Here is a 27041-nt window from a genome sequence, read left to right as displayed (position 1 = left end):
TACCTTGTGTGGGTGTTGATGCAGGTTGCTCATGGACAGGACTGAAAGCTTAGGACTGGGGCAACAGCATGCATGCCCACAGAGAGGGTTCTGCGTGCCACGTGTGCCACGCGTGCCATAGACCAAGGACAACACAGCAAAATCCAGTTGAGCCTAGATCTTTATTTGCTTACACCTAATGAACAGAATCTTGCCAAACTAAATCTATAATCTTCTAATCTAAATATATCCTGAGAGATTCTTGCATGTGGTTACCCTGAACCTACTCCTCCCCCCCTCCAGTTTATGTCTGCGCAATATCTTCAAATGGGCTTCTCTCTGTTGAGATTTACTGCCTACTCCCTAGGAAAGCTCCTCTCCACTGATTTTCCAGGTGCACATTGCATCACCTTAATGGAACTGGGTGATGGGACAGTATATTAGGTCTGTCAATAAAATGCATTCTGGGTAGGAATGCAATAATCTTTGTCAAGGTGAGGAGGCAATACAATTCTACTTGAGGCAGCTGGAAGCCTTGAAAGACAGTTCAGACAGCCAGAAAAATCACACACATGGACATAGTCTACACACACACACACACACACACACACACACACATCTTGTTGATTCTAAAGATTGAATGGTAGTGGCAGAACAAACTTCTGAGCATGTGCTGGCAATGTACAGAACTTTCTTTTGGCCACTGGAACTGTTGATAGAGGCAGGCAAAGTGAAACAGTATGGTCACTTTGCTTTACTTTTAGACGCTCACTCAACAGCTTCAGGAAGCTTTACATCAAAGCAAGACTCTGCATTGCTAAATAGAGATAACAGAGAACATCATTGGGAAGTGCATTGGAAAGAAGCCCTTGAACCTATATATTACTTAGACTTTTCATTAGTTAACCACTGGAACAACATAGATGATCCATTGTTTGTTTCTAGCAAGGGTTTCCTTATGCTTTTGCAGCACCAACAGTATGCAAGTTGGTTTACAAATTTCAAGAGAAGCCAAGAAGACTATGATAGGAGCGGTGAGGAATTGTTGAATTAAGTGTGATGAAATGTTGAGGAATTGAACATTGTAATGAATTGTTGAAATGAACATTATTATGAAAGAATACAATTGCTAGGAAATAACAATGTACTGTAATTATGCATTCTCTGTTCACATATACTTGAATTTATATGCATATATTTGAACTGTTGAATCAGGGATAGAGGTATGGTATTCATTTAGCAGAATAATACAGTTTAAAGAAATAGTAGAGAATAGCTATTCTTAACTTGAAGACAGAAGAGATTAGCTCAAATTACTCTTTAAATCCAAAATTAAGTCTTTGTTTTTAATATACACTTAGTCATGTTGTTTTTTTATCAATGGGGAAATGTGTAAGGTATCTGGCTCTCTTTCTTCAACTATTCTTCTTCTTTCAGATAGCCGTCGAAACATCAGAGTGAACTGTTTTTCTTGAAACAACATTGATTGTTATACCAAACTATCCAAATAATATCCACAGAAAAGCACAGAAATAAATTCGTAGAAATAAAGGTTCAGTATGGCTGAACAACTCTAACGATAAGTAGAACAACAACCCCCCCCCCAAAAAAAAAAACCCTGGAGTAATTCAAAGTGAATCACTATCTAGAAGGATGGGAAAATATATCATTATCTTCAATCAAATCATAGAATAATAAAGTTGGAAGTGACCACAGAAGTCATCTGGTTTAATCTCATCCTGAGTGAAAGGTCCTCTGGCAGATGACCATTCAGTCTTTGTTACAAGCCCTCTAATGAAGACAGACTCACTGTGTCCTGTGGCAGCCTGTTCCACTGGCTCACAGCTTGGATAGTCAGGAAGTTCCTCTTGACATCCAGTCCTCAAACTAGTCCTTATAATTTTAACCAATTGATTCCAACTCTTCCTTCTGGGACAACAGAGGAAAAAGTCCATTCCTTTTTTTTTCTAAGATAATTGAAAACTTCATCGTATTTTTCTTTAATTTTCATGTAATCTAAATATGCCCATAGGCTTATAGCATTTCCCATAGGCCTTAGTTTCCAAGCCACTCACTATCCTTGCAGTGAATTTGATCTAATTTGTCATATCCATTTTGTACTATGGTGCTCAAAACCTGGCACTGTAATCCAGGCCAGAGCAGAATGGATAAATCATTTCCATGATTTGTACTTTATGTCCTGCATACAACATTCTCCATTCATATATCTCCATTCATACATCTGTGAGGAGGATTTCTTTGGAAAGTGTTTGCAGTTGTTATATCCAGCATTTGATTTACACAACCCCTTGGAGCAAGTCTCTTTCCTTTTCTCCAAAGATAACATTTTAAATGATCTATTGCAAGGTATTAGTGGCATCATCTGATGTAGTGGTTTGCAGCATGATGGCACTGTGACCATGCAATTGATGGCAATTATTTGCTATAGAACATTTTAAGATATCAGCTTTGGAAATGCAATTTCTATGGACTTAAAGTGGACATTTTGCAGCATGCCAATTGCAATTAGTGGTTTTTTATTTGTGTAAATTGCAATCTTGAAAAAAATAGATTATAAGTATAAGCATTGTAGGGGAAATAATTTTCCCTCTTTTTTCCTACTATGATCCTGACAAAATTGAGCTTTTGTTTGCATTCCAAATGAAGCCTCTGTGAATCTGATGGAAATGTCTGCTGAAATGCAAACAGCAGCCCCAAGAAAGACCATTTTTGGCAAAGTCCTAACAAGAAAAGGCAAGCTTCTTTCCTGCCCCAAATTCTGAGGTTTTCCAGCTTTTCATGTGATTAATTTTAAGTAAAGCACAGTAGAAGCTTACCATTCACACTGGCTGCATTTATACACTTACGTTTGTCTCTAATTTGGTCCTGAGAGCATAAGAATTGATTTGCTCTACTTCTAAACTAGCTTCCTATTCTCAGAAATTGCTTGCCAGATGCCTGGCTAATCTCAGATGCACTGCAGGTAACCTACAGAATTCCTTGTCAACTGTCCTAACAAAGTAATGCTGCCAGTGGGAGTTTGATTCTTAGCTCAATCATTGGAAGGACAACATATGAATCTGCTTTGCATCAGTGTGAGATTCCTACAAAGCTGCACATGTGCCTTGATAGCCCTTTGACTGCTGTTTGAGAAAATGTGTACTTATGTTTATAAAAGGCACTTTTATTTTAACACAAGGAGAAAAGAAGAAACAAAAATATTTTTTTCACCATTCATGACATTTGCAGAAGCTCTTTGCATTTGATCCTTATGATAGGTTACCTAGAGGTTCCCAAGGATCTATGAATCTTCCTGGAATATTGAGAGCCTGACACATTTCTTTTCATAAACTGGCTTCCATCTGGGAATGGGGGGAAATCACAAAACTCATATTTACCAGAAGATGGACAACTTGAGAGATAGTTCCCTGGCCTCATTTCTCACTCCACCTGGTCTAGCTATATCTTTTTGCTGGTCAAGTGGGCTCTCTTCTCATTCATAACAACGAGGGACAAGGCTTCTGGGATTGCTTCCCATCTCTTTAACAGCACGGTCTATATTTTCTTCCATGTGAAAAAAGAGCAGATATATTTTTGTTTTTGAGCTCCTGTTGTATGGCATTTCTGTATGTTTCTGAGTATATGCACATAAGAAACATACAGTGGGCCCTTGTACTCTCTATTCTGGGTCTCATTGTCAGAAAGCAGGGATTTACAGTGGAGAAGTCAGGAAAGTTTGGAGTTGCTCACCAATTCCATGGGGATTTTTTATACTCCTCCCAGTGGGAGATCAGAACCTGCTTTTGGACCTTTTCCCCCTGGGTTTCTTCTCCAATACCAGGATTTGGTCTCATTGTGTTTTAAAGACTTACCCTTCTGATGGATAGGCAGAGAGTCCTGAATCCCTTATTATTATTATTTGTCATCATTCTGTTGGGTTGGAAATAATAGAAATAAAATTAAGTGGATCAGGGAACCTTGTGGACAATAAGAGGAAAATCTGCTGCTACTGGTTGTTTAGCTTTATGTTATATGGATGTCATTGCTGACGCCCTTTGAACAACAGAGCTTAATATATAACTGGGTGAATTTTTTTACAAGTAGAAAAAAGTGTGCCGTGAGAACTCTTCTGTGCTATAGAGAATAAGGAATTTAAAATAACTATATAAAAGCAAATGAAAAAATAGAAATTTAAGATTGTTTCTTTGTAATTTTATATTTCTAGGATCAACTAGTTGATTAAACAAAAGCATTTAACGGTTTGAATTGTATATAGATATATAACAAATTATATAACAGTAAACAAATCTTCACTATAGCACCATGTGTCAAATAAAACAAATCTCAGTTATATACCATATGTCATGCCTGGCTGTACGCTGAACAAGTCAAATTTCTTTTGTTGATGGTTGGCTCATCAACATCCAAAACAGGGTGGGAGAAACACTGGTGCCTGCAAACCTTGAGAAAATTGGTTTTAACTATATCTGTTATTGTTTTTGTTGTATGTTGGTATCTGGAACCTTATTTAGTTATCCATAAGATAATGATGCCCTAGAAATCCCATTTAGAAAAGAGTGGTATATTTTGATAACTATCCACGTGTTAGTCTTATAGATAAACTGAGATCCCTTTCTATTTATGGATTTTGTTCTAATAAGACATTCAGCATCTGTATTATGAGGTTGGCTGCAAAGAGACATGCTGCTAGCATTGTCATATTTTTGAAGTCACTGAATAATTCAAGAAAACAAATCATAATTCATTATGCAGATTTCATTGTGACTATCATGTTGAAATATTCAAGCTTAATGACAGTTCCACTAAATCAATACCTCTTCCTAGCACCTTGTGAGTTACTTCTAGGATTCCTTGAAGGAATTCATATCCTTTGGATTTGTTTATGACTGTTCCATATTGCCCCCAATAGTCTGGATCCTCATTTTACTGACCTTTGAAGATTGGAAGGCCGAGTCAAGCTTGAGCTGGTCAGCATCAAACTCCTGGCTGTGGGCAGAGTTAGTCTGTAATGCGGCATTCTAACCACTGTGCCACCACGCCGCCATCTGTTTGTAAAATAGTTTCATTTTTTAAATTTTAATTAAAATATGTAGATTACTGTTAAAAAGATGAGAACAAGGGATAAAAACTAACAAATATAAACTAAACTATAGGTGAATAAACAACATTTTAAAGTATCATAAAGTTTGTGATTTTCATTAATTAGATATAAATAACTGAATGTACTATAGCAATACAATAGCAGTAGCACTCTTAGACTTCATATATTTTACAATACTAGAGTACAGTAGTTTACAGAGTCAGAATATTGCCCCCAGCAATCTGGCTCCTCATTTTACCAACCCTGGAAGGATGGAAGGCTGAGTCAATCTTGAGTTGGTCAAAATCAAACTCCTGACAGTGAGCAGAGTTAGCAGAGTTATACCGTTTTTACAAACCAAAAATCACAATTAAGCTCTAAGCTACAGCAAGAGTCTATCTCAAGAATCACAGTCAACACAGTATAAAACACCATGTAGAATTATAAACTAAAAGGCATTCAATCCGCATTATTAAGAAACTGTTCTGATTAAATGTCCTGTGCAATTGGAGTATAGGTCCCACCCCTGGAGAAATCCAAATTATGGCTATGATACAAATCCATGTAATTAAATTGAAATCTGTGGATGGTTTGAGTTGAATTCTATGTCAAATGTACTTTTAAGGTAGAAATGTATTCTAAACATTGTAGCGTACTCTCAAATTTGGTTAGCCATTCTTCCATGTACAAAATACCTTTTTAGTGAAAGGCATAAAATCTTACAGCAACTAGCATATGCAATGCTAATTCAGTACACTTTGAAGGGATACATGGTTTAATAAGAAAACTGAGGCTGAAATGGGAATTCAGCTTTTAAGATTATTTTTTTAATTTTAGTATAAATCGTTTTCCAGAATTGAGCTTTGCAACACTGCAACCAATTATGGAAAAAGAGATCTGCTCTCTTGATTACATTTCCAGCTAAGTTTAGAGAAAGAATTGTCCATTTTTAGCAGTCAGGATTGGAGTGGTGTTCCAAGAATAAGACATCTTGTAATAGTTTTCTCTGATATTTGGAATAAATTTAATATTCTTCCATTGGAATTCTCATTGTTGCATGTGGTGATTATGATCCTGCACATGATCTGTCTCATTCTGGCTCCCATGACAAAATCTGTTCAGTTGTTTGCATTTCTTTGCCTTCAAATCCAGTGGGCTTTGAGAGATCCCCCACCATTTAATGATGGACTTATTCTCAAATGTTTTCATTGGTATCTTCATTCCAAGACCTCTTAAAATGTTCCAGAACCTCAACATACTTTGTTGGGCAAATATCTGAATATAGAACATTCCACAGAGGAAAAATTATTCCACTTTTCTTTGGTGAAGTAAGTGTCATTTAGGAAAGAAACATTACCTACTGTTAGAAACCTTTTCCTTTCTTTAACACTTTCTTTCATTTCCTACAAACTCCCCCCCCTTATTTTCCTTATTCCTTTTTTCAAGAAGTATCCTTAATAATATCAGTGAATGTAGAAAGTATTTTGCTGTTTTTCCTATACCATCATAGCATAAGGGAAATTGAAATATGCTACCTTACTTCCATGACTTCTTATTAATTCAGTAAATTCCTACTGCTGTAATAAAATCAGAAAAACTGATAATCTCCTAGTTAAAACAGAGCTAGAACTGGAATTTTTGTTTGTATTTTTCACATTTTTGGAAAACCAAGATTGCTGAAAGTGAATATCATCTGAGATTCCCCTTATAAATGTACTAACACACTAAATTTTCTTGTAGGAATGTTCACAAGATTATGTTGTAAAAAATCATTTCTACTACTACCTGTTCAGAATTTCTGCTGCAATGGGCCAGGAAGTTTTCTACATCACATTTCTTCCGTTCACTTACTGGATCATTAATGCCTATGTTGCAAGGAGACTGATAATTATGTGGTCGGTAAGTGTTCACATTATTCACAATTTAATATGATGTTGCTAATTTTCTCCATCTAACTGGTTGTAAATTAAAGTATGTAAAAGCCCCACTAACTGCTTTTATGCCACTTTCTCTCCATTTGGACTGAGACAATAAGATCCTTGGCGTAAAACTCACAATGTTATAAACTGTTGATTTTCAGAAGAGTTCATGCCTGATGCAAACTGTGTATCTCCTGAAATGGTCTCTTCCACATGCTTACAAATGGACACCATGGGAGGAATGTTGGGATGAACAGCCACATAAGAAGGTGTCATACAGTTGAAACTGGTTTTCATATATATACCGTAAGCCTGCTGGAATTGAATCAATGCAGCCTTTACATCTGGAGAGAATATTAGTTCAACTGTTCCTTTTCATTGTAGTAATTCTTAAGAGGATTAGAATAGCTGATCAAGAACAGTGGTAGTCTGCTGCTTTGTACTCCTCTATTCACAGTATCGGATTTTCATTTTTACATCTCTGAATGTAGTAGCGCCCTCTGCTGTTCTCCTGTTAAGCATCTTGTATTCCATCAACTTAAGAGAGCTTACTTGCAAGACAAAGGCATTCCATGTTCTGCAATGAAACCATATATACAGGTGAAACTCGAAAAATTAGAATATCGTGCAAAAGTTCATTTATTTCAGTAATGCAACTTAAAAGGGGAAACTAATATATGAGATATTACATGCAAAGCAAGATAGTTCAAGCCGTGATTTGTCATAATTTGTTGATTATGGCTTACAGCTCATGAAAACCCCAAATTCACAATCTCAGAAAATTAGAATATTGTGAAAAGGTGCAATATTCTGGGCTCAAAGTGTCCCACTCTAATCAGCTAATTAAGCCATAACACCTGCAAAGGGTTCCTGAGCCTTTAAATGGTCTCTCAGTCTGGTTCAGTAGGAATCACAATCATGGGGAAGACTGCTGACCTGACAGTTGTGCAGAAAACCATAATTGACACCCTCCATAAGGAAAGAAAGCCTCAAAAGGTAATTGCAAAAGAAGTTGTATGTTCCCAAAGTGCTGTATCAAAGCACATTAATAGAAAGTTATGTGGAAGGGAAAAGTGTGGAAGAAAAAGGTGCACAAGCAGCAGGGATGACCACAGCCTGGAGAGGATTGTCAGGAAAAGGCCATTCAAAAGTGTTGGGGACTTTCACAAGGAGTGGACTGAAGCTGGAGTCAGTGCATCAAGAGCCACCACACATAGACGGATCCTGGACATGGGCTTCAAATGTCGTATTCCTCTTGTCAAGCCGCTCCTGAACAACAAACAACGTCAGAAGCATCTTACCTGGGCTAAAGAAAAACAGATCTGGTCTGTTGCTCAGTGGTCCAAAGTCCTCTTTTCTGATGAGAGCAACTTTTGCATCTCATTTGGAAACCAAGAACCGAGAGTCTGGAGGAAGAATGGAGAGACACACACTGCAAGATGCTTGAAGTCCAGTGTGAAGTTTCCACAGTCTGTGTTGATTTGGGGAGCCATGTCATCTGCTGGTGATGGTCCACTGTGCTTCATTAAGTCTAGGGTCAACACAACCGTCTACCAGGAGATTTTGGAACACTTCATGCTTCCTTCCGCAGACGAGCTTTATGGGGATGCTGACTTTATTTTCCAGCAGGACTTAGCACCTGCCCACACTGCCAAAAGCACCAAAACCTTGTTCAATGACCGTGGGATTACTGTGCTTGATTGGCCAGCAAACTCACCTGACCTGAACCCCATAGAGAATCTATGGGGCATTGCCAAGAGAAAGATGAGAGACATGAGACCGAACAATGCAGAAGAGCTGAAGGCCGCTATTGAAGCATCCTGGTTTTCTATAACACCTCAGCAGTGCCACAGGCTGATAGCTTCCATGCCACGCCGCATTGAGGCAGTAATTGCTGCAAAAGGGGCCCAAACCAAGTACTGAGTACATGCATGCTTATACTTTTCAGAGGTCCGATATTGTTCTATGTAGACTCCTTGTTTTATTGATTGCATGTAATATTCTAATTTTCTGAGATTGTGGCTTTGGGGTTTTCATGAGCTGTACGCCATAATCATCACAATTATAACAAATCATGGCTTGAACTATCTTGCTTTGCATGTAATGAGTCTATCTCATATATTAGTTTCCCCTTTTAAGTTGCATTACTGAAATAAATGAACTTTTCCACGATATTCTATTTTTTTAAGTTTTACCTGTAAAATCGATGGTACCAGAGATGAGAGAGTGGATAAGAATGTCTCTTCCTACATACACAAACCCCTTGACTGTGTAAGCTGTTCCCCTTCTTGGCAGATGGTAGCAATGATGGTGGAACATTTTTTTTAGACAACAAAGTATTTGACACCTTGATTTGCTGAGAAGGTCTCTAAGTCTGACATGAGAGTAAGATGAAAGAAGCCATTGCAACTCTGATTTCAGGATTTTCCTGGCTTGTCAAAATGAATGAATGAATGAATGAATGTCAGGATGCATTCATATAGGTGTGCTGTAAACTGTGGAGTGCAAGCCTTACCAGTACTCTCACACAAAATCATGTATCAAGGTTGTTGTTTAAGTGTATGGTTTATGTAGAAAAATAGAGACACTTGGCACAGGAGAACATAATTTTACTGTGTGTGACATGATGCTTTTAATAATCCAACAACTCTGGAACTCATAAAGTGATTTCACAATGTGAAAATACACCAGTGGGTGTATTTCCTGACCATCCAGAATTAAAAGGGTAAGTATCATTTAAAGAGACCAGACCATACAACACATCTTCCAGTAGACCCACTCCCTATCCAGGACAAAACTCTGCTCTCTGTTTCAAGTATGGTTTGAAAGTATCATAGGCCTTATGTTCTACACCAGTGATGGTGAACCTTTTAGAGACCAAGTGCCTAAACTACAACCCAAAACCCACTTATTTATCACTGGGTGCCAGGTGGGCGTGGCCCACTGGGTGGGCGTGGCTGTGGTGGTCATGGCAGATTGGATGGGTGTGGCCAAGGTGGGCGTGGTCACCTCAATGTCGCTCGAGGGGAGGGACGCCTGTGGGAGGTGGGCAGGGTTGGGGGAGATCCAGGGGGTCTCTGGCAGGTGGAGCGGTAGGCAGGAGGCTTGTCCTGCGGGGTGAGGCGAGGCAGGGCGGGGGTGCCATTGCCATGGGGCAAGGCAAGGGCCAGGGCGGCTGCTGCCTGACACCATCAGACCCTGCACACAGAGGCCAGCGAGCTCATGGGGGCCGATGGTGTCCATCAGCAGCCACAGCCTGCTGGCCCCTCGACCTGTGCTCTCTGGGTCTCCACAGCCCACCACCAGCAATTTAAAGAAGCCACCTCTGAGCTGGATGGATGGCTGACAGCTGAGGAAGTGATGCAGTGGGTCATGCCCGGGAAAAGGAGAGCATGCGAGGCTAGGAGGGACAGGACAGAGGGAAACCAGACGTGTCGGGATGCATCCGGGCACGTGGGACCTCAGCGAGTTAGCAGGCACTGGTTGAAGAGGGACAGTTGCCATCTCTGGGGCATGGCCCACGTGCCCACAGAGAGGGCTCTGAGTGCCGCCTCTGGCACGCGTGCCATAGGTTCGCCACCACTGTTCTACACAGTGTTCTGGTGTGGCTACATTTGTAGCATGTGAGTGAATATAGTCAGTTTTCTTTGTAAAAAGGCCTAAGCTAAAATGTTCAAGGAACAATAATGCTGCCATTTTCCTGCTATTGTCTTGGCATTTCATACTGTAGTTCTCTAAATGCATTGATTTGGCTGGATGAAACCAAGCCCTTTTTCAGAAAACTGAACTTAGTTAGATTGCTGTGGAAATAGACAGGCTTTCAGGCTTCTTTTATTGCTTTAAAACATTTCTGTGTATCTAAATTGTTACAATCTAAGTGCTTTCTCTTTCTTATTTATTTGTTTTATTTATTTATACCCTATCATTCTACTCAAATGAGCACTTAAGAAAGCTAGTGTAAGTTAAAAACTTGAAAGATTTTTTTTTTTAAAAAAAAATGGAAATGGATGCTAAAATCAATAACCAATTAAAACCTCAGCAAAAGAGAAGGTTCTTTGCAGACCTTTTTCACTGCTAAGAGAGTGAGGGGCTAAACATAACTTCTGAAGGAATGAGTTCCATACCTTTCCATCAACCTTCTACCAGGGACCTGATAAGGAACATTCTGGCAATGGGAGCTTCTTTGAAAGGGTTTCTGCAGACTTTACAGGCTGGACAGGTGCACAACAGGAGAGAAGATCCTTCAGGTTGCCAGGGCCTTAAAAGTCAATAAAGTCGCTTACTGTATACAGCAGGGAGCTGGCCAACAGTGCAGAAAATTCTTCATGAGATTGTATTTTGTATCAGTCCTTGTATTCAGTCAACAACCCTTCTGCACCAATTATAACACTAAGGGCATTTCTCAGCCACGTGCCCCATTTTATATATGTAGAATACAGGTTTTAGGGCTCAAGTAAGAACTACTAGTAACGATTATTACACATACACTTCAATTAATTGTAACAATAATTTATCGATTATGTGCCATCAAGTTATTTTTGGCTCCTAAGGATCACTTAGATTTTCCTCATGAACCAATGTTAAATACAAAGTTCAAATATTTAACAATGGGTGTATGAGGAAACAGAAGGGAAGGGGAGATGCACTTTACTTTTTTCTTTTTAATTTAAACCTAGTAGTATTTTTTTTCATTACTGTTTTTTCTCTTGCTTACTTTCTTACACTTGCAGTATTCTTTAGTAAAACATTTTAAAAATATTACCTTACAAATATATTCAGGCATGAATAACACCCACAGTAAATATGTGGAAGAGCTGAGCCTGAATTGACAATACATCCCCTGGAGAGTGTTTAATGCAAGCTAATAAGTTTCAGAAAAGAGAGATTCCTCATGTTGGACATCTGCAAACTAATGATTTGAACAGTGGTGGCAATAATGATAGCCAATATTGTCAGTGCTTATATAAGAATGATCCCAGCATTTTCAAAATAAATCTCATTTTGATAGAGAGCCTGTAGTTCTCTGTGTACTATTGGACCAGTATGTCTACTGTAACCAGGACAATCCTGGGGGGATGCTGGGAATTTCAATTCAGCAATGTCTGGAGTCTCACCAATAGGAGAGAGTGCAAATTGGACTGGACTGACTTCAAAACGTCTCTTTTTTCTCCTATAATGAAGTTGATGTGAGTGTTCTGGAAATGATTTGGCATTTTCAGAAATACATTGTCTGGGACACGATGTTCTGTATGTGCTAGAACACATCTCTAGCAACATATTTCCAAGCTTTTCATTATAGTAATGGCATCTGTTGATTCCTTAGGATTTCATAATCCAAATTAGTGGCTATTTGTATTTAACTTTTAAAGTCTGAGCTTTATTGCTTTTGGCTTAATATATTAATGTCTTGATATCTGTCTTGACATGAGGCTGCTTATAAGAACTAGAACAGCAGAGAAAACACGTACTACAAAGTGTACAAAGTACTACAAAGTCAGATATTAAACTGAAATAGCTTTATTTTTTAAAAAATAAAAGAAACTAAAATAGTGTGCATCGTTGTTGTTAAAAATGGGAAGGTAAAGGTAAAGGTTCTCCTGCACATGCGTGCTAGTCGTTTCCGACTCTAGGGGCCGGTGCTCATCTCCGTTTCAAAGCCGAAGAGCCAGCACTTGTCCGAGGATGTCTCCATGGTCATGTGGCCGGCATGACTAGACGCCAAAGGCGCACGGAACGCTGTTACCTTTCCCACCGTAGTGGTCCCTATTTTTCTACTTGCATTTTTTATGTGCTTTCGAACTGCTAGGTTGGCAGAAGCTGGGACAAGTAACAGGCACTCACTCTGCTACGCGGCACTCGGGATTTGACCCGCCAAACAGCCGACCTTCTGATCAACAAGCTCAGCGTCCTAACCCACTGAGCCACCACGTTAATAATGGTACAGGATCTCAAAATGTCCACATACATCCTAGGATAATATGACTTCTGCAAAAATAAACACTTAAAGGTTATAGAAGTTAGTGAAGGTGAAGATGGCTACTGTTTGCAGATTTTATTTTCATATGAAATGCCAAGCTTTAAGTCAGCCTTCCTCAACTCCCAATCCTGTGACTACTGTATCTGATATCTCTGGAGGGTGTAAAGATGAAGAAGATTGTCAAACATGAAGCCCCCTACTTTCATGAGTAAAGAGCTTTAAGAATTCCTGCAAGCAAGGAACCACAATGCTGGAGGGATGGCAGAGAAGGGACATTCACCAGGCTTGAGAATAGAACTACAGTCTAATGGTTTGTATGTTTCTTGTCTTTTGTATATTTCATTGCTTGAGATCCTGATGGTTGCTAGGAAAGCTCATGTCACGATAATTGTAATAATTGCATGTACACGAGGGATTTCTCCAACCTCAGATTATCAAATGCATTCTGCTCCAAAACCTAAGCTATTGATTCAGACAAGTGGCCACAACTATTGGCAAAGGGATTTTATGTCATGGCTATCAAAAATTATATGATTGTAAAAACAAACAAACAATGGTAGTTTATATGAGCATGTTTTTGCCACTTTGTTTTGTAGAACTGAGTTGTCAAGTATAAATTAAGTTGAATGCAGTAAGAATGGAATCCTTTAAAAAGTGTGTAATAAAACAAAATAAATCAGATCAAGAATGAGTGGGTGATGAATGAATACAAAAGTGAATGACCAATAATATAACATTTTATTAAAATTTTACGTCACCTGACTCTTAGTATGAAAGAGCTATATTAAGATGGGTTGGTCATATATGATGAATGAGTGAGAGCCAGATAACAAAATAAATAAATATGATAAATAAATATGTTAACTTACTGGAAAAGTGAATCAATGAGAGGGAGGGGAGTAATGACACAATCATGGTTGTATGGAGATCCTCCAAAAAGAGAGATTAGAAGATTAATTGGGGAAAAAAGAATGTATGACATAAATTATGGATATAGCAGAAGGCAGGGATGGTTTTGAAAGAGAAATATATAGAAAACTATAGTAATAGCATTGGTATAAAGCAGACATGTCAAACACAAGGCCCGGGGGCCAGATCCGGCCCGTGAAGTGGTTTCATGTGGCCCACAAAGCCATCCTGGAAACAGTGAGGGAACGGCCCCCACTGCCTTGGCCCTGGCCCAGAGACCCTCCTCCTGCCAGAGACCCTCAGATCTGCCCCACTCCTGCCCAGGCCCCCATAGGCACCCTCAGGGCTTTTTTTCTCATAGAACGCTGAGAACGGAGTTCCGGCACCTTTTTTGGATGGAACCTTGTAGGGTAGGCAAGGCAGGTTGTATGACATGTGTGAGTTCCGGCACCTTTTTCTTTTACAAAAAAAGCACTGGGCACCCTTGATGTGAATGATGTAGAGCTGGCCACACCCACCCAGTAGGCCATACGCACTTTAGCCATGCCCACCTAGTAGGCCATGCCCACCCGGCCCCCTGAGGGCAACCGCAATGCTGATGCGGCCCTCAATGAAATTGAGTTTGACACCCCTGGTATAAAGTATATTTAGCTGCATTTCCTTTTCTTATCTCATGCCTTTATTTTATTTATTATTTTTTATTCATTTTCTGTGCTTTGCTTAATGTTATCTCTCTTGGAAGGCAGTAGTGTAAAGACTGATATGTGTTTGGGTATGTGTTTGTGATATATATAATTGGGATGGAACAATCTACATCGGTGCCTTCCTTCGCTGCCCGTTCATAGACCTTCAGCTTTGCTAGGGCAACGGCTTGTTCCCCTTCAATTCGCAGAATCTTTATTCTGGCTGCTAACTCTGCTTGACGGGCTTTCTCCTGTGCTTCCATCTCTGCTTCCTGTTTGGCAAAGGAAGCATATACTTTCTTTGCTTCTAGGTGTGCACATGCCTCTGCCAACTTGTTACTTTTTGTTGAAGTCCTGGAGCGAGAGGATCTAGCGGAGCGTACTGTGCACCTACTTGATGTAGACCTATGCGATCTGGTCTCTTGCAGGTCAGCAATACAGATTTTTGCCTTATTCATTGCATCTTGCACTAGGAGATCCCTTTGCCAGTTCAGATCCTCAACTTTGTTTAATTCTGCTGAGGAATCATCTACATTAGAGTCGTTCAAAAAAACCTATGTATTTTGCATACTGCCGTTGGTAACGTTCATAAGCTGCAGATAGGCGATCTATAGTCTCTCAATTCAGCAGGATTGCCATTAAGGCTCAGCAAAATTGAGATGCATTGTTCCGTTCTGTCCCATTTCTCTGACAATTCATTGGAGAGTTCATCCTTAGTTGCCTCATAGTTTTCTATGAGGTTCTGGGTTGGTTTTATTGTACGCTTGGGTCTTACAACTTCTTGGTGCAAATCAGGGTTGTCTGGTTGAACCAGCTCTTCTGGATCAATGGGACACTCTGCCATGGCTAGGATAGATGCAGAAAATTTCCTAGGTATTTTTGACTAATTTGATGAACTTCACACTTTGACCACCAGGGGGCGCATTCTGTGGGGTCAGAGACTTCAGGGAAGTTTGCCCTTTGACCACTAGGGGCACCTGCTGCGTGGTTAGGGACTTCAGGGAAATTTGCCCTTTGACCACTAGGGGTACCTGCTGCGTGGTTAGGGACTTCAGGGAAATTTGCCTTTTGACCACTAGGGGTTGCTGTTAGGAAGCAAGCCTGGTATTATCTCTAGCTTGAAATTGGACACTTATTGAGCCAATTGTTTCTTCTTATGACCACAAGTTGTGAGCCAGTCTGGAACCCTTGAGGAGCTCTCTATCCGTATTAAGAGTGCCAAACCATAAGCTGTAAACTGTGTCACTGATGAAGGTTAAATTGCTCCTTGTTCCTTGTTTATAGCTAGAGAGCCTGAGCTAGGATTGCTTTGCTGAGAAATCTCCCTTTGGAGATTCAAAACATATGTTTTAGGATTGGTAACTAAATTACTTGCTTTTCATATAAAGATTTATTTATTTATTTATTTATTTATTTATTTATTTATTTATTTATTTATTTATTTATTTATTTATTTATTTAAATTTTTATACCGCCCTATTCCCGAAGGACTCAGGGCGGTTTACAGGGCAGCATGGCTTGCATGGCTTGTCATAGATTTCATTTGTAACTGGCAAAAAAAAATTTGAGCAAAATTCCAACTCTAAAGACAATGGTTTGTCATTGTAATCAATGCCTCTCTTTCTGTCCTTACAAGCCTTACATGCAATTTACATTTGCAGACAGTATAAGCGTTTCAGTTTTGGCCACCAGAGGTCGCTGGCTGCCTGGAATTAGGGCTATCTGTGCCTTTGCATTCCATTCATTAATTCTGAAGGGAGGGGTAGGGACTAGCAGTGGCTTCTTTCCAGCACATGCCTGGTTTCCATGACAATTTATTGTTTTATTGCTCTTTTATTGCCCACTTAATGGCTGAGCCAGAGAGAAAGAGTTTTGCAAACTAACAACCTTACTACCCTTTGAGAGAAATTCAGCTTGAAACAAACTGGTTTTCAAAGGTAAATCTCTGTTTTTCTTAGACAATTTGGGTGAGAGGTAAAAAATTTTTTGTAGAAGACAGACAGAAAAATTCTAATTTTGCATCTTGATTCCACAAACTCAAGCTTACAGACTACAGACTCTCAGATCTCAGCAGAAACCACTTGTCTTTCAAGCAAGGAGGCAGTAAAGTTTAACAAGCTTATTGGCTGGTCTTCTCAGGAAAACAGGAAGAAACTTCGATTCACAGAAACTTAATCCTGAAAACACGGCTCTGCCTCTTTGCAGAATCAGCTGGAGAACAACAAATTACTCATTTCCCTTTTTACTGTAGGCATGCAAGTTTATAGAAGCACTTTTTGACTGAGCTTTAGTTGCAGAGAATCATGCACACTTTAGAAGCAGACAGAAAGAATTCAAATTACATTTCCTGACTGAGTTTGATTGTAGAAAACATTACAGACTTTAGACTGCAGATTTTAGGAATTAAAACACATTTTCTAACTATTCTGGATCGAAGCTGTTGTACTTTAATTAATCTCTTCTTAAGACTTCTATGGTCTATATAAGCAGATGTCATTAACATTAACAGATCTCTCCAGATAGTTTTGAACCCGTAGAAACACCTTTTATCATATAGAAATACCTTTATTGCATGTAGAATTGAATACAATAGGTGGATGCATTCAGATGACCTTTGTACAGCATTTCCAAGATATTTCCAAGGCATCTCTAAGGTTAGAAAATGGTAATACTCCCGGGGTCTGCATATTGAGTCTGCAAGTTACCCCATGTCTTCTGGCTAAAGAGAATGGACTCTCAAGGGACAAAGGAAGAGGAAGTCCATCCCAGAAAGGGGAGGGAAGAGGAAATACATCATAGGGTAGGAGGGTCTGACTGCCCACATTGTGAGTTCTCCACACAGCCACGTGGTGGCAGCACAATATGTATGTATGCCTGTGTGTAACTATACCATCAGAGAAGAAAGGTAGCCCAATTGCAAGTAGCAGGAGTAAAAACAGATCAGTCCAACCAATTAATCTTTCTGCCTGCTTAAAACCTGAATAATAGGCATGACTAGAGTGTTGTTTGTTGTGGTATTATTAAAAAAAAATCAAATGACTTTAAATGAGTCCTGGTGATTCTGGAGCACTCTGTGTTCTCTAAATTGCCTAATTAAGTAGCTTGATGCAACTGACTTCTCTTACAGTCAATGCCTCCCTCTAAAATTAGGCCTGCTTCCAAATTGAAAAGCCTTTATATTGGAGATTGCATTTAGACTTAAACTAATAGCCCCGATAATAGAGTATTGGGAGGGTAAATGTGATTGTTTGATTGTTTCAGTCTGAAATATGAGACAAAGTTCTTGCATAGGTTATTATAATTATACAGTAGACAGGAGGGTATCAATGGCATGTTCCCAATGGGTTTATTTTTGAGGGAATAAAACTGAGAGATTGTTTTTATGCTCCCCTCAAACTTTCCCGTTAATGCTCATTAGCTATTCTTTAATAATCTAAACCTTGCTGCTTCATCAGCTTTTGACAATATAAATAATGCTGAGCTTCAGTCAGATTCTCATGTTTAAGATTCTAGCCAGTTCGGTTTACTTTGCAAGTACCATTTACATTTATTCGAAGATATACCTCATATTTTATCATTCTACCCTACTTTTCAATTGTTGTAATAGATAAAATTGAGGAGGAGGGGTGGCAAGAAGATTGTTGGCAGTATTAATAACTAACAGAACCAGACTTTACCTAATTGAAGTAACACCACTGCACAATTATTTTACTCTCTGCCTTGCATCAAAGCAGAGATGGGATGACTATAGCCTATAAAAAACCTGAAACCCTTACTTTACATTCATAATTACGCCACAGGAAATTATAAATTATAAGCAGCACATTTGAAGTGAGGCAGGAAACACAATAAGATAATCTTCAGTTAGGTGCAATATCTTAATGATAACCTCTAGCCAAATTTCATGACATTGCTACATCAGTATCCTAATTCTTGTAGCCTCCAGTTGCTGAAAATCTTATCAACTAATATTTAAGGAAATGTGTGTTCCCAGGTTGATTGGTTTGGTGTTTGAGCATTTGCTATTCCTTTTCTCTTTTTTTGAGCTGGATATGGATATTTATAAGGTTGGAGCATACATGCAGTGTGCACTGTATTAAGCAACAAGTACCAATGTTTTATAGCATCTTAAGGCCAATTTATTTTGGCATAAGTATTTCTTAACTTCATTGATTCAAGTAGATTTGTTCAAGCCTCTTTATATAATTATTATTCTAACATTTCGTTAGTTTGGAAATAACGAAAGCAAACGACTAGGCTAGTGAGTATGTGCAGTAGTCGTATTCAACTTAGATCTGTGCTGCTTCCAAATAAACTGATAAACAGAGTTCATGATTCTACCTGTCACAGCAGTGGTGTCTTGTGAAAGTAAATCTTGATTTTTGATTGTTTGATGGGCTGTCAAGTCTTTGTCACTGTTAGCAACCACACAGAAAGATTTTCTCCATGATGATCTTTTCCCTAACCTGCTCCTTCAGTTGTGCACCCTTTGCTGCTGTTAACTGAATATGTCCACTGTGCTGCTGGTTATCCTCTCTATTCTTTTCTTCCACCTTTCTTGCAATGCAGAGTAAGTAGAGTATCTGACAGCGTGGCCATGGAGAAGCGGTGAATCTTTTCTCAGGTCCTGTAGTCAACTGATTAATATGTAACCTAGAAATTGCCACAAGTAGGATGATTTCCTTGTGATTTGAACTAATAATTTCTTGATATTATTAGCTTGACAGGAGAGTCTTCTCTTTCTCTGCAACCAGCAAACAAAAACAGAAGTTTGTTGGAGGCTGGAGAAAAAGACATTTCTGTCCATTCATTGCCACATTAATGTGACAGGGGCAAGAGAAACAAGGGACAAGGGAGTAGAAGCCATATGCTGGATGATAGTTGTCCCAAGTCTGTTTATCCTACTGAAAATCTCAGGATTTAATCTACCAAATTTCTTCCTTTCAGACTGTCTCCATTCATTATAGTAGCTTAGGCTAGCCATTAATCATCACAAGCATTTTTGCAGGCATTTTGAAAAATGACAGTATCTAAAAGCTTTGGAGAGGGGACTGTTTCTTCACCTGGGGGATAAAAAAACATATGGTACTGCTACTAGTGTCACCTGAGGAGCTTGTATGGATGTGGTCCTCATTATATATTGAGTTACAGTATTTGCCATGTATGACTGGAAAAATCAGTGATGCTATATTGATTTAAGGAGACTTCCATGACCTAGTTCATTTATCAGATTTTTATTTTTGAAAATTCCAATTTTTCAGGATCATGAAGTTCTTTGCTACCAAACCCACTTAAAATTTTGACTGCATGGCAGGTTTCAGTTACATTTTACCTTTTGATTGCCAGAAAGCAGCACAAATTGTGAGATCCAGCTTCTCATTTACCATGCTTGCGTAGATGCCAGGAGGTGCCTGGAAAAGAACGACTAAGTTAGAAGTAAGCTACTTCACCAAAGCAGAAGGTAAGGACAGGCTTCTGGTATGAAAGATTGAAGACCTCCTGCCCTGCACATTCAGCAGTCTGCTATAATCTGCAGAGCATCTAATATTGAAGAGGCTGATTTTTCCAGGATCATTTCAATTTTGCTGGAGGAATATTTCACCCATCTATTGAACATGCAAATATATTGGCAGCAGGGCCCACATAGTTTTCTGAAATTGCCATATCTGTTTGATATATACAAGATGGACATTTGAATCTTCTACTCCAACATCAAATCAGCAAAAACTTCTCATTCATTAAAGCAGGATAACATACGGTAGCAGGCAACATCAGGGAACTTGATGTAGTGATGGAAGTTTTTTTAAAATAATGACAATAGCAACAACAACAACAATAATAATAAATAGAATTAGAATAACAGAGTTGAAAAGGTCCTTGGAGGACTTCTAGTCCAACCCCATGCTCAGGCAGGAAACCCTATACCATTTCAGACAAATGGTTGTCCAATCTCTTCTTAAAAACTTCCAGTGTTGGAGCATTCACAACTTCTGGAGGCAGGTTGTTCAACTAATTAATTGTTCTAATTGTCAGGAAATTTCTCCTTAGTTCTATTTTGCTTCTCTCTTTGGTTAGTTTCCATCCGTTGCTTCTTGTCTTGCCTTCGGGTCCTTTGGAGAATAGCTTGACTTCCTTTTAATGGTTAAATGTTTTATTTTACGAGATGGCTAGGATCTAGCAGACTTTGTTTTTAAAAATGTAAACTATTTCATTGTATGCTAATTTCAGTCTGATGAAAGCTTAACTGTTGAAGGCTGCTATTGATCCCAAATAAAGAATAAAAATGGATTTTGAACTCATTGTTATATTACACATATAGCATTAGCTGTTTCTCTGCTTCTTAGCCATTTACAGTTTCATTTTGATTTTCAATGGCTTATTCTCAAATACCTATTCTGAACAAAAATACATATTTTTTAATTTTAATTCCATTTATATCCCGCCCTTCTCCGAAGACTCAGGGCGGCTTACAATCTAAGCACAAATCAATGTGCTTAGCAATAGTCATTTCTGTTCCATGAAAGTAACTTGTAAACATATAAAAGTGGTAAGCATTTTTTTAAAAGCTATTTCCCCCCAAATCTCCAGATGTATACTATTGATAAAAAAGACCCAGTGGTATTTTTTCTATGATCTTGACCTTGAGACCCAAATGGTAACTCTGTTGTCTGTCATTGTATGTGTTCCACGGTCATGAAAAGAATTGTAGCACATCTGAAACAAGTGATTTATGCAGATATTGAAGATGAACATTACAATCCATAAATCTCCAATCTTAAATTTTCAAGGCTTCTGAAATAGTTTTATATTTTTCCCCCTGTAAGATTAGTAGTAGAAATTTGAAGTTATTGCTGACTATCAGACTTGATGCCATGGTGTTCTTGATGTCTCCAGGTCACTCACGTACTTTAGTTCTTCTTTGAACTTAAAAAGGAATTGTATATAACTTGTGAACTTCATTTCATGAAGGAAGGTGGACCAAAAGAGCAGAAAAGATCTTGATATTAAAGCTGGAAATAGGATAAAATTTAATTCAGTCTTATTTACTAAAAGCTGGCGGGAGAGGGAGGGAAGGGGAAACTTGCTTATATCAACTAAGAGTGGACATATCTAGCGTCCAAACCACATCTACTTTTTTTTCATTCATTTTTTCCCACCATTTAAAAATCACTAAGTAAATTACTACTGGAATTAAATACCCAGAAGAGTTTTATATAAAATTCAAGAAAGTTAAAAAAAAATAAAGGAGAGTGAGAGAGATGCATGTGGGACAATATTTGGTAGAGAAATGATGAAAATTATAACCAATAGACATTTTCTAGAATACAAAGCATCACTTTGCAACAGGATGTGTCACTAATTTGTCCAATGTACTCTCCGTAGACGTTTTTAATCTTTCTTTTGGGGGAGCCAGGCAAGGGGGTGGGGGAAAGCTTAGAAGCAATTTTTTCTGTGATGGCCCACGCCCATGGACTGGCCTCCCTCCAGAGGTCAAGTTGGCATAAAACTCCCCTAGAGAATTCTTAGGGAATGAAGGAATGGGAACTCTTAGCTTGTGGGTTAGGCTTTAAATGTTTTCTGCTTTGATTGATATGTTTATTATATTTCTATTTCTATACTGTCATCCATCAGCAGTTTGTTATATAATTAGGTCAATATACAAAATTGATAAATGAACAAACATTACTCTATTTTTAGTATTTTAGCTCAACATAGTTTGTGTTACCTTTGCTCAAGGATGCACTAAGAAAACTACATTCCCCAAAAGTGGGAACACATTTTCTCTTTAGGTGTAACTTGTAATGTTTGAAGTTATTATGTTCTCTGTTGTGACTTTCAAACATTTGACTTACTGCATTTATGATTCATTGCTTTAGCATTACATTGACTTGTTTTGTCATTGTTAAATGTGTAATGCCACTGCTTAATGTTCCTGCCATTATTGATATTTGGTGTTTTTAGATTACAATATTATTGCTCCTGGAAGGGTCTTTGATGGTGCATAGAACAGCTTGGTTCTTCTGTTTTAGGGCCACAGGGGGGGAAAAAGGGGGGGAGTTCTAGACTTCCTATCTGACCTCAGGCTTTTTATCTGGGCCTGTAAAAATATTTATTAGTCTGAGATTTGATAAGTCAGTCTTTATCAGCAAGAGATAAATTCATTCATTACAGATGAATTAGACTTTTAATTCATATAATTCCAAGCACACCTTTCTCTATATGTCTAGGAATTATGGCCTCTGGAGTTGATCAGGTGGAGGTAGGTTCCCTCAACTACTTATCTTGAACCCTTGGGCAAATCTCTATCTCTCATTTTAAACTTTAAATGTTTTGGAGCCAGGCTGTCTGAAGGACCATTTTTCTTTCATTATACCTACCCGACCCACCAGGACAGGAATGTAGAGTATTAGGGATCTACATCTGGTGGGACCATGAAAAGTGTCTTGTGAATGGTGGCTCCTTCTCTATGGGGCATAATTTCCATGAAGGTACAATTGCTCCCAACCCCGTTGCTTTTTTGAGAAATGCCAAAGACATAGCTGTTCAGCAGGCCTGGAGATCCCAAATGGAGAGAGAACCGATTAAGTGGCTGATCTGGTGGTATTGTTGGTTTTTTATGTTGTGGTTTCTAATGTTGTAAGCCGCTCAAAGTCACCTGTGTATGAGTAGGGCAGCTATGTAAATTTGTTTACTACATAAATAAACAAGAAAATCTCTTTGCTATCTCCAGGTAGTTATGTATATTGGTCAAGTCATGAAAGATCTTCTGAAGTGGCCTCGTCCTCATTCACCACCTGTTGTCAAGCTAGAAAAGAAGACTAATGCAGAATATGGAATGCCATCCACACATGCAATGGCAGCAACTGTCATCTCTTTCACTTTTGTATCTGTGACTGCAAACCAGTATAAGGTAGGAAGCAGCAATTCTGATTTAATCTAGTCAAGTTGCATAAACAAATTTCATTGCCTTATTTGGTCAAATATCAGTCCTTCCATATTAACCCTCAAGTATTTCAGTAGCATTACAGTCCATTTCTGTTTCAGCCTCTTCCTTCTTGTGTATTGTTCTTCATCAGACAGTCATAACAAACTTTTCACTGTGGCTGAGAAAAGTCATTCCTAGGAATATGGACTATTTTACAGCCTCAATCACATTTCTGTAAAATTAGCATCTTTTGTCCCTTTATCACAGGGGATGGGCACTACTTGGTTAGTCTTTCAATTGTGGAGATATATCTTTAGAATTCTTCATTTAGCCTGGGATGCGTTGGAGGCTCCTTTTGGAATGGAATCACTTGATGTTATCTACAAAAAAATTCACCATCTATTATCTTCAGGTAACTCATCCAAATAAGGCCCTTGGGAAGTCATAAGTTCCCTTCTCATTGTCTGAATTGTTTCATCTTAGGTTTAGGAAAGGAAGATTCTTAATTCTTTAGATTTATGGTATCCTCAAACTAAATTTCACACTTAACATTAAGAAAACCAAGATCATGGCATCCGGCCCTCTCAATTCCTGGCAAATAGATGGGGAAGAAATGGAGGTAGTAACAGATTTTATTTTCCTGGGCTCCAAGATCATCACAGATGGGGACTGCAGCCAAGAAATTAAGACACTTGCTCCTGGGGAGGAAAGCCATGGTAAATCTAGACAGCACACTAAAAAGCAGAGACATCACCCTGCCAACAAAAGTGCGTATAGTCAAGGCTATGGTCTTCCCAGTTGCAATGTATGGCTGTGAAATTTGGACGATAAGAAAGGCTGAGCGCCAAAGAATTGAGGCCTTTGAACTATGGTGCTGGAGAAGACTCCTGCAAGTCCTTTGGACTGCATGGCAATCAAACCTGTCAGTCCTAAAGGAGATCAATCCTGACTGCTCTTTAGAAGGCCAGATCCTGAAGTTGAAACCCAAATACTTTGGCCACCTGATGAGAAGGAAGGACTCACTGGAGAAGAGCCTAATGCTGGGAAAGGTTGAAGGCAAGAGAAGAAGGGGACGACAGAGAATGAGGTGGCTGGATGGAGTCACTGAAGCAGTAGGCGTGAACTTAAATGGACTCCAGAAGATGGTAGAGTACAGGAAGGCCTGGAGGAACGTTGTCCATGGGGTCGCGATGGGTTGGACACGACTTCACAACTAACAATAACAACAAACTAAATTGTGGATGTACTGTTTTCTGTTCAGTGATTAATAAAGATTTTATTAACATTCTTTTCCCTTATATTTTTAGTATCCACTTGAACTCGGACTGTTGGGAGCCTTCTTATTTTCATCTCTGGTAAGCCTCAGCAGAATTTACACAGGAATGCACACAGTGCTGGTAAGTTTTTACCTTGGGTAACTGTTGGGAGATTAGAGGCAAGGAAGACAAATCATGAAATGCTTATGATGCCATAATTATTTAAATTACGGAATTTTGATGCAAGTCCATAATTTTGCAGTTATTGTGATGACATCGCCATGTATATGTCATCATTTAGGAGTCATTATGGTTTGCAGCAAATATTACTGTCTATATTACTGCTTATGATATGCCTACGTTGGTTGTTGATTTTTCCTTCCCTGCAAATAAATGATTAATAAAAATAATAATTTCTAAAATATAGTAGATTTTCCCTCTTGAAAAAGATATGTAGTTAAATTTCCAGAAGCAATTTATTTTTCTCACATGCCTCTCCTAGGCTTTCCACTTAAACAAGCCCAAGGAATTCTGGCTTGATGTCTTCATAAACTAGGATTTGAAAATCAAGAATAAATAATTTGCTATTCTGTGTCTCAAAGGAACAATAAGCCAAAATCCCCAGCTTGTTATTCTATAGCAGGCATGTCAAACCCGCGATGTCACGTGACATCGCACGATGTATCGGAACTTTTCCTTCATTGCCGGCAATGGGGTGGGCGCGGTTTCGGTGTGATGCATCCGGCCTGTGGACTGGCAGTTTGACATGCCTGCTCTACACCTTCCACCATCAGTTTGACATCTGGGGAAAGCTCCTCTAAGCAATCTTGCAAGGATTGTTTATTAGTCATACCACCTAGAACAAAATTGAAGCAAACCACTGCATGGACATTTCTCTGGAGACCTGATATATAATGAAAGTGGCTGTTGCTTTAATGAATATTTATTCTGAAAAGTAATAAATTTATCTCTTCTAAAACTTATATGGTAGAAAATGTTGATTTTGATTATTTCACAGGTAGAATAACATCATTACAATTTGTGTTTCAAGAAATGTCATTTTTTTTGTTCTGCTTTGCTCGCTGAGGAGATAATATCTTTATACCTTTAGGTAGTGTCTAACGCTGCCATTTGAACCTTTACTTTTCTTGAAGTGTGATCTAATCAAACTGGAAGAAATTATGAAGTAAAACTCCATTATTTTAAAACATCTTGTTTGCTACATAGTGCGGCTCTGATTGAGTGCATTTACTGAGAGTTAGACTTAATGTTATTTACGGGATAGGAAAAAGAACTTAAGACATTTTAATGACAATTTCAGCTTACTCATATAAGCATCTTAAATAATTGTAGCAGCTAATGGCTACATTTGTTTATTCATCACTGTGAATTCTGATGGAAACATCTTGACCTTTTGTAATCCTGTATTTTTATTCTTGCCCTGTTCACCGCCCTGAGTCCTTCGGGAGAAGGGCGGTATAGAAATATTATTAAATTAAAATTAAATTATTAGATCAAGACATCTAGTTTAGAACAGAGAATTCTCTCTTCCCCATTATAGAACTTAGTTACCCCAGTTAGTCAATCAATCAGTTAAAATTCTCTGCATATTTTTTTCAGCATATGATGATAGGGAAAAAAAAACTTGTTTAAAACATGAAGATAGTGATTAAAAAAGAAATCTTTGTTGGTTGTCTTAAAGAGCATCATGACCTTAATGAAATTATATGCAAATTGTCTCAGTAACTTACAATTCTGTGAATAGTTTTTCTTACTTCAAGAAATGAAATTAAAGATAAATGAATAAATATTTTGCAGTTTGAAGCTACCTATATACATAGTAAGGGACGTGGTGGCTCAGTGGGTTAGGACACTGAGCTTGTCGATCAGATCGGCAGTTTAGCAGGTCAAATCCCGAGTGCCGCATAACAGAGTGAGTGCCTGTTACTCGTCCCAGCTTCTGCCAACCTAGCAGTTCGAAAGCATGTAAAAATGTAAGTAGAAAAATAGGGACCACTATGGTGGGAAGGTAACAGCGTTCCGTGCGCCTTTGGCGTCTATTCATGCTGGCCACATGACCACAGAGACATCCTTGGACAAGCGCTGGCTCTTCAGCTTTGAAACGGAGATGAGCACCGGCCCCTAGAGTCAGAAACGACTAGCACGCATGTGCGGGGGAACCTTTACCTTACCTATATACATAGTAACATGGAGATCTCTATTAATGTGGTCATGCTTCTAAAATAAAATACAACGTTTATCTCCAAAAGTCTCAACTAGAATTTTCTGAT

The 27041-nt window shown here is 38.6% G+C and overlaps 1 protein-coding gene across 4 annotated transcripts in view; it reads left to right on the top strand.

Annotated features, from left to right (window-relative positions):
• SGPP2 (sphingosine-1-phosphate phosphatase 2) overlaps positions 1–27041 on the top strand; it is a 42114-nt gene that overhangs the window by 9463 nt on the left and 5610 nt on the right. For 2 of the 4 annotated variants that reach the window (XM_081328822.1, XM_081328824.1), the window contains exons 2-4: positions 6821–6979; positions 23300–23479; positions 24802–24891. In XM_081328822.1, the coding sequence (XP_081184948.1) occupies positions 6821–6979; positions 23300–23479; positions 24802–24891 (429 nt within the window). Of the gene's footprint in view, positions 1–6820; positions 6980–14921; positions 14997–23299; positions 23480–24801; positions 24892–27041 lie in introns of those variants that run through there. The other 2 variants (XM_081328825.1, XM_081328823.1) reach the window with 2 other exon arrangements.

Source organism: Vipera berus, assembly GCF_964194415.1.
Source record: "Vipera berus genome assembly, chromosome: 5".
Taxonomy (NCBI): Eukaryota; Metazoa; Chordata; class Lepidosauria; order Squamata; family Viperidae; genus Vipera; species Vipera berus.
This window is presented reverse-complemented; position numbering and strand designations above follow the sequence as displayed.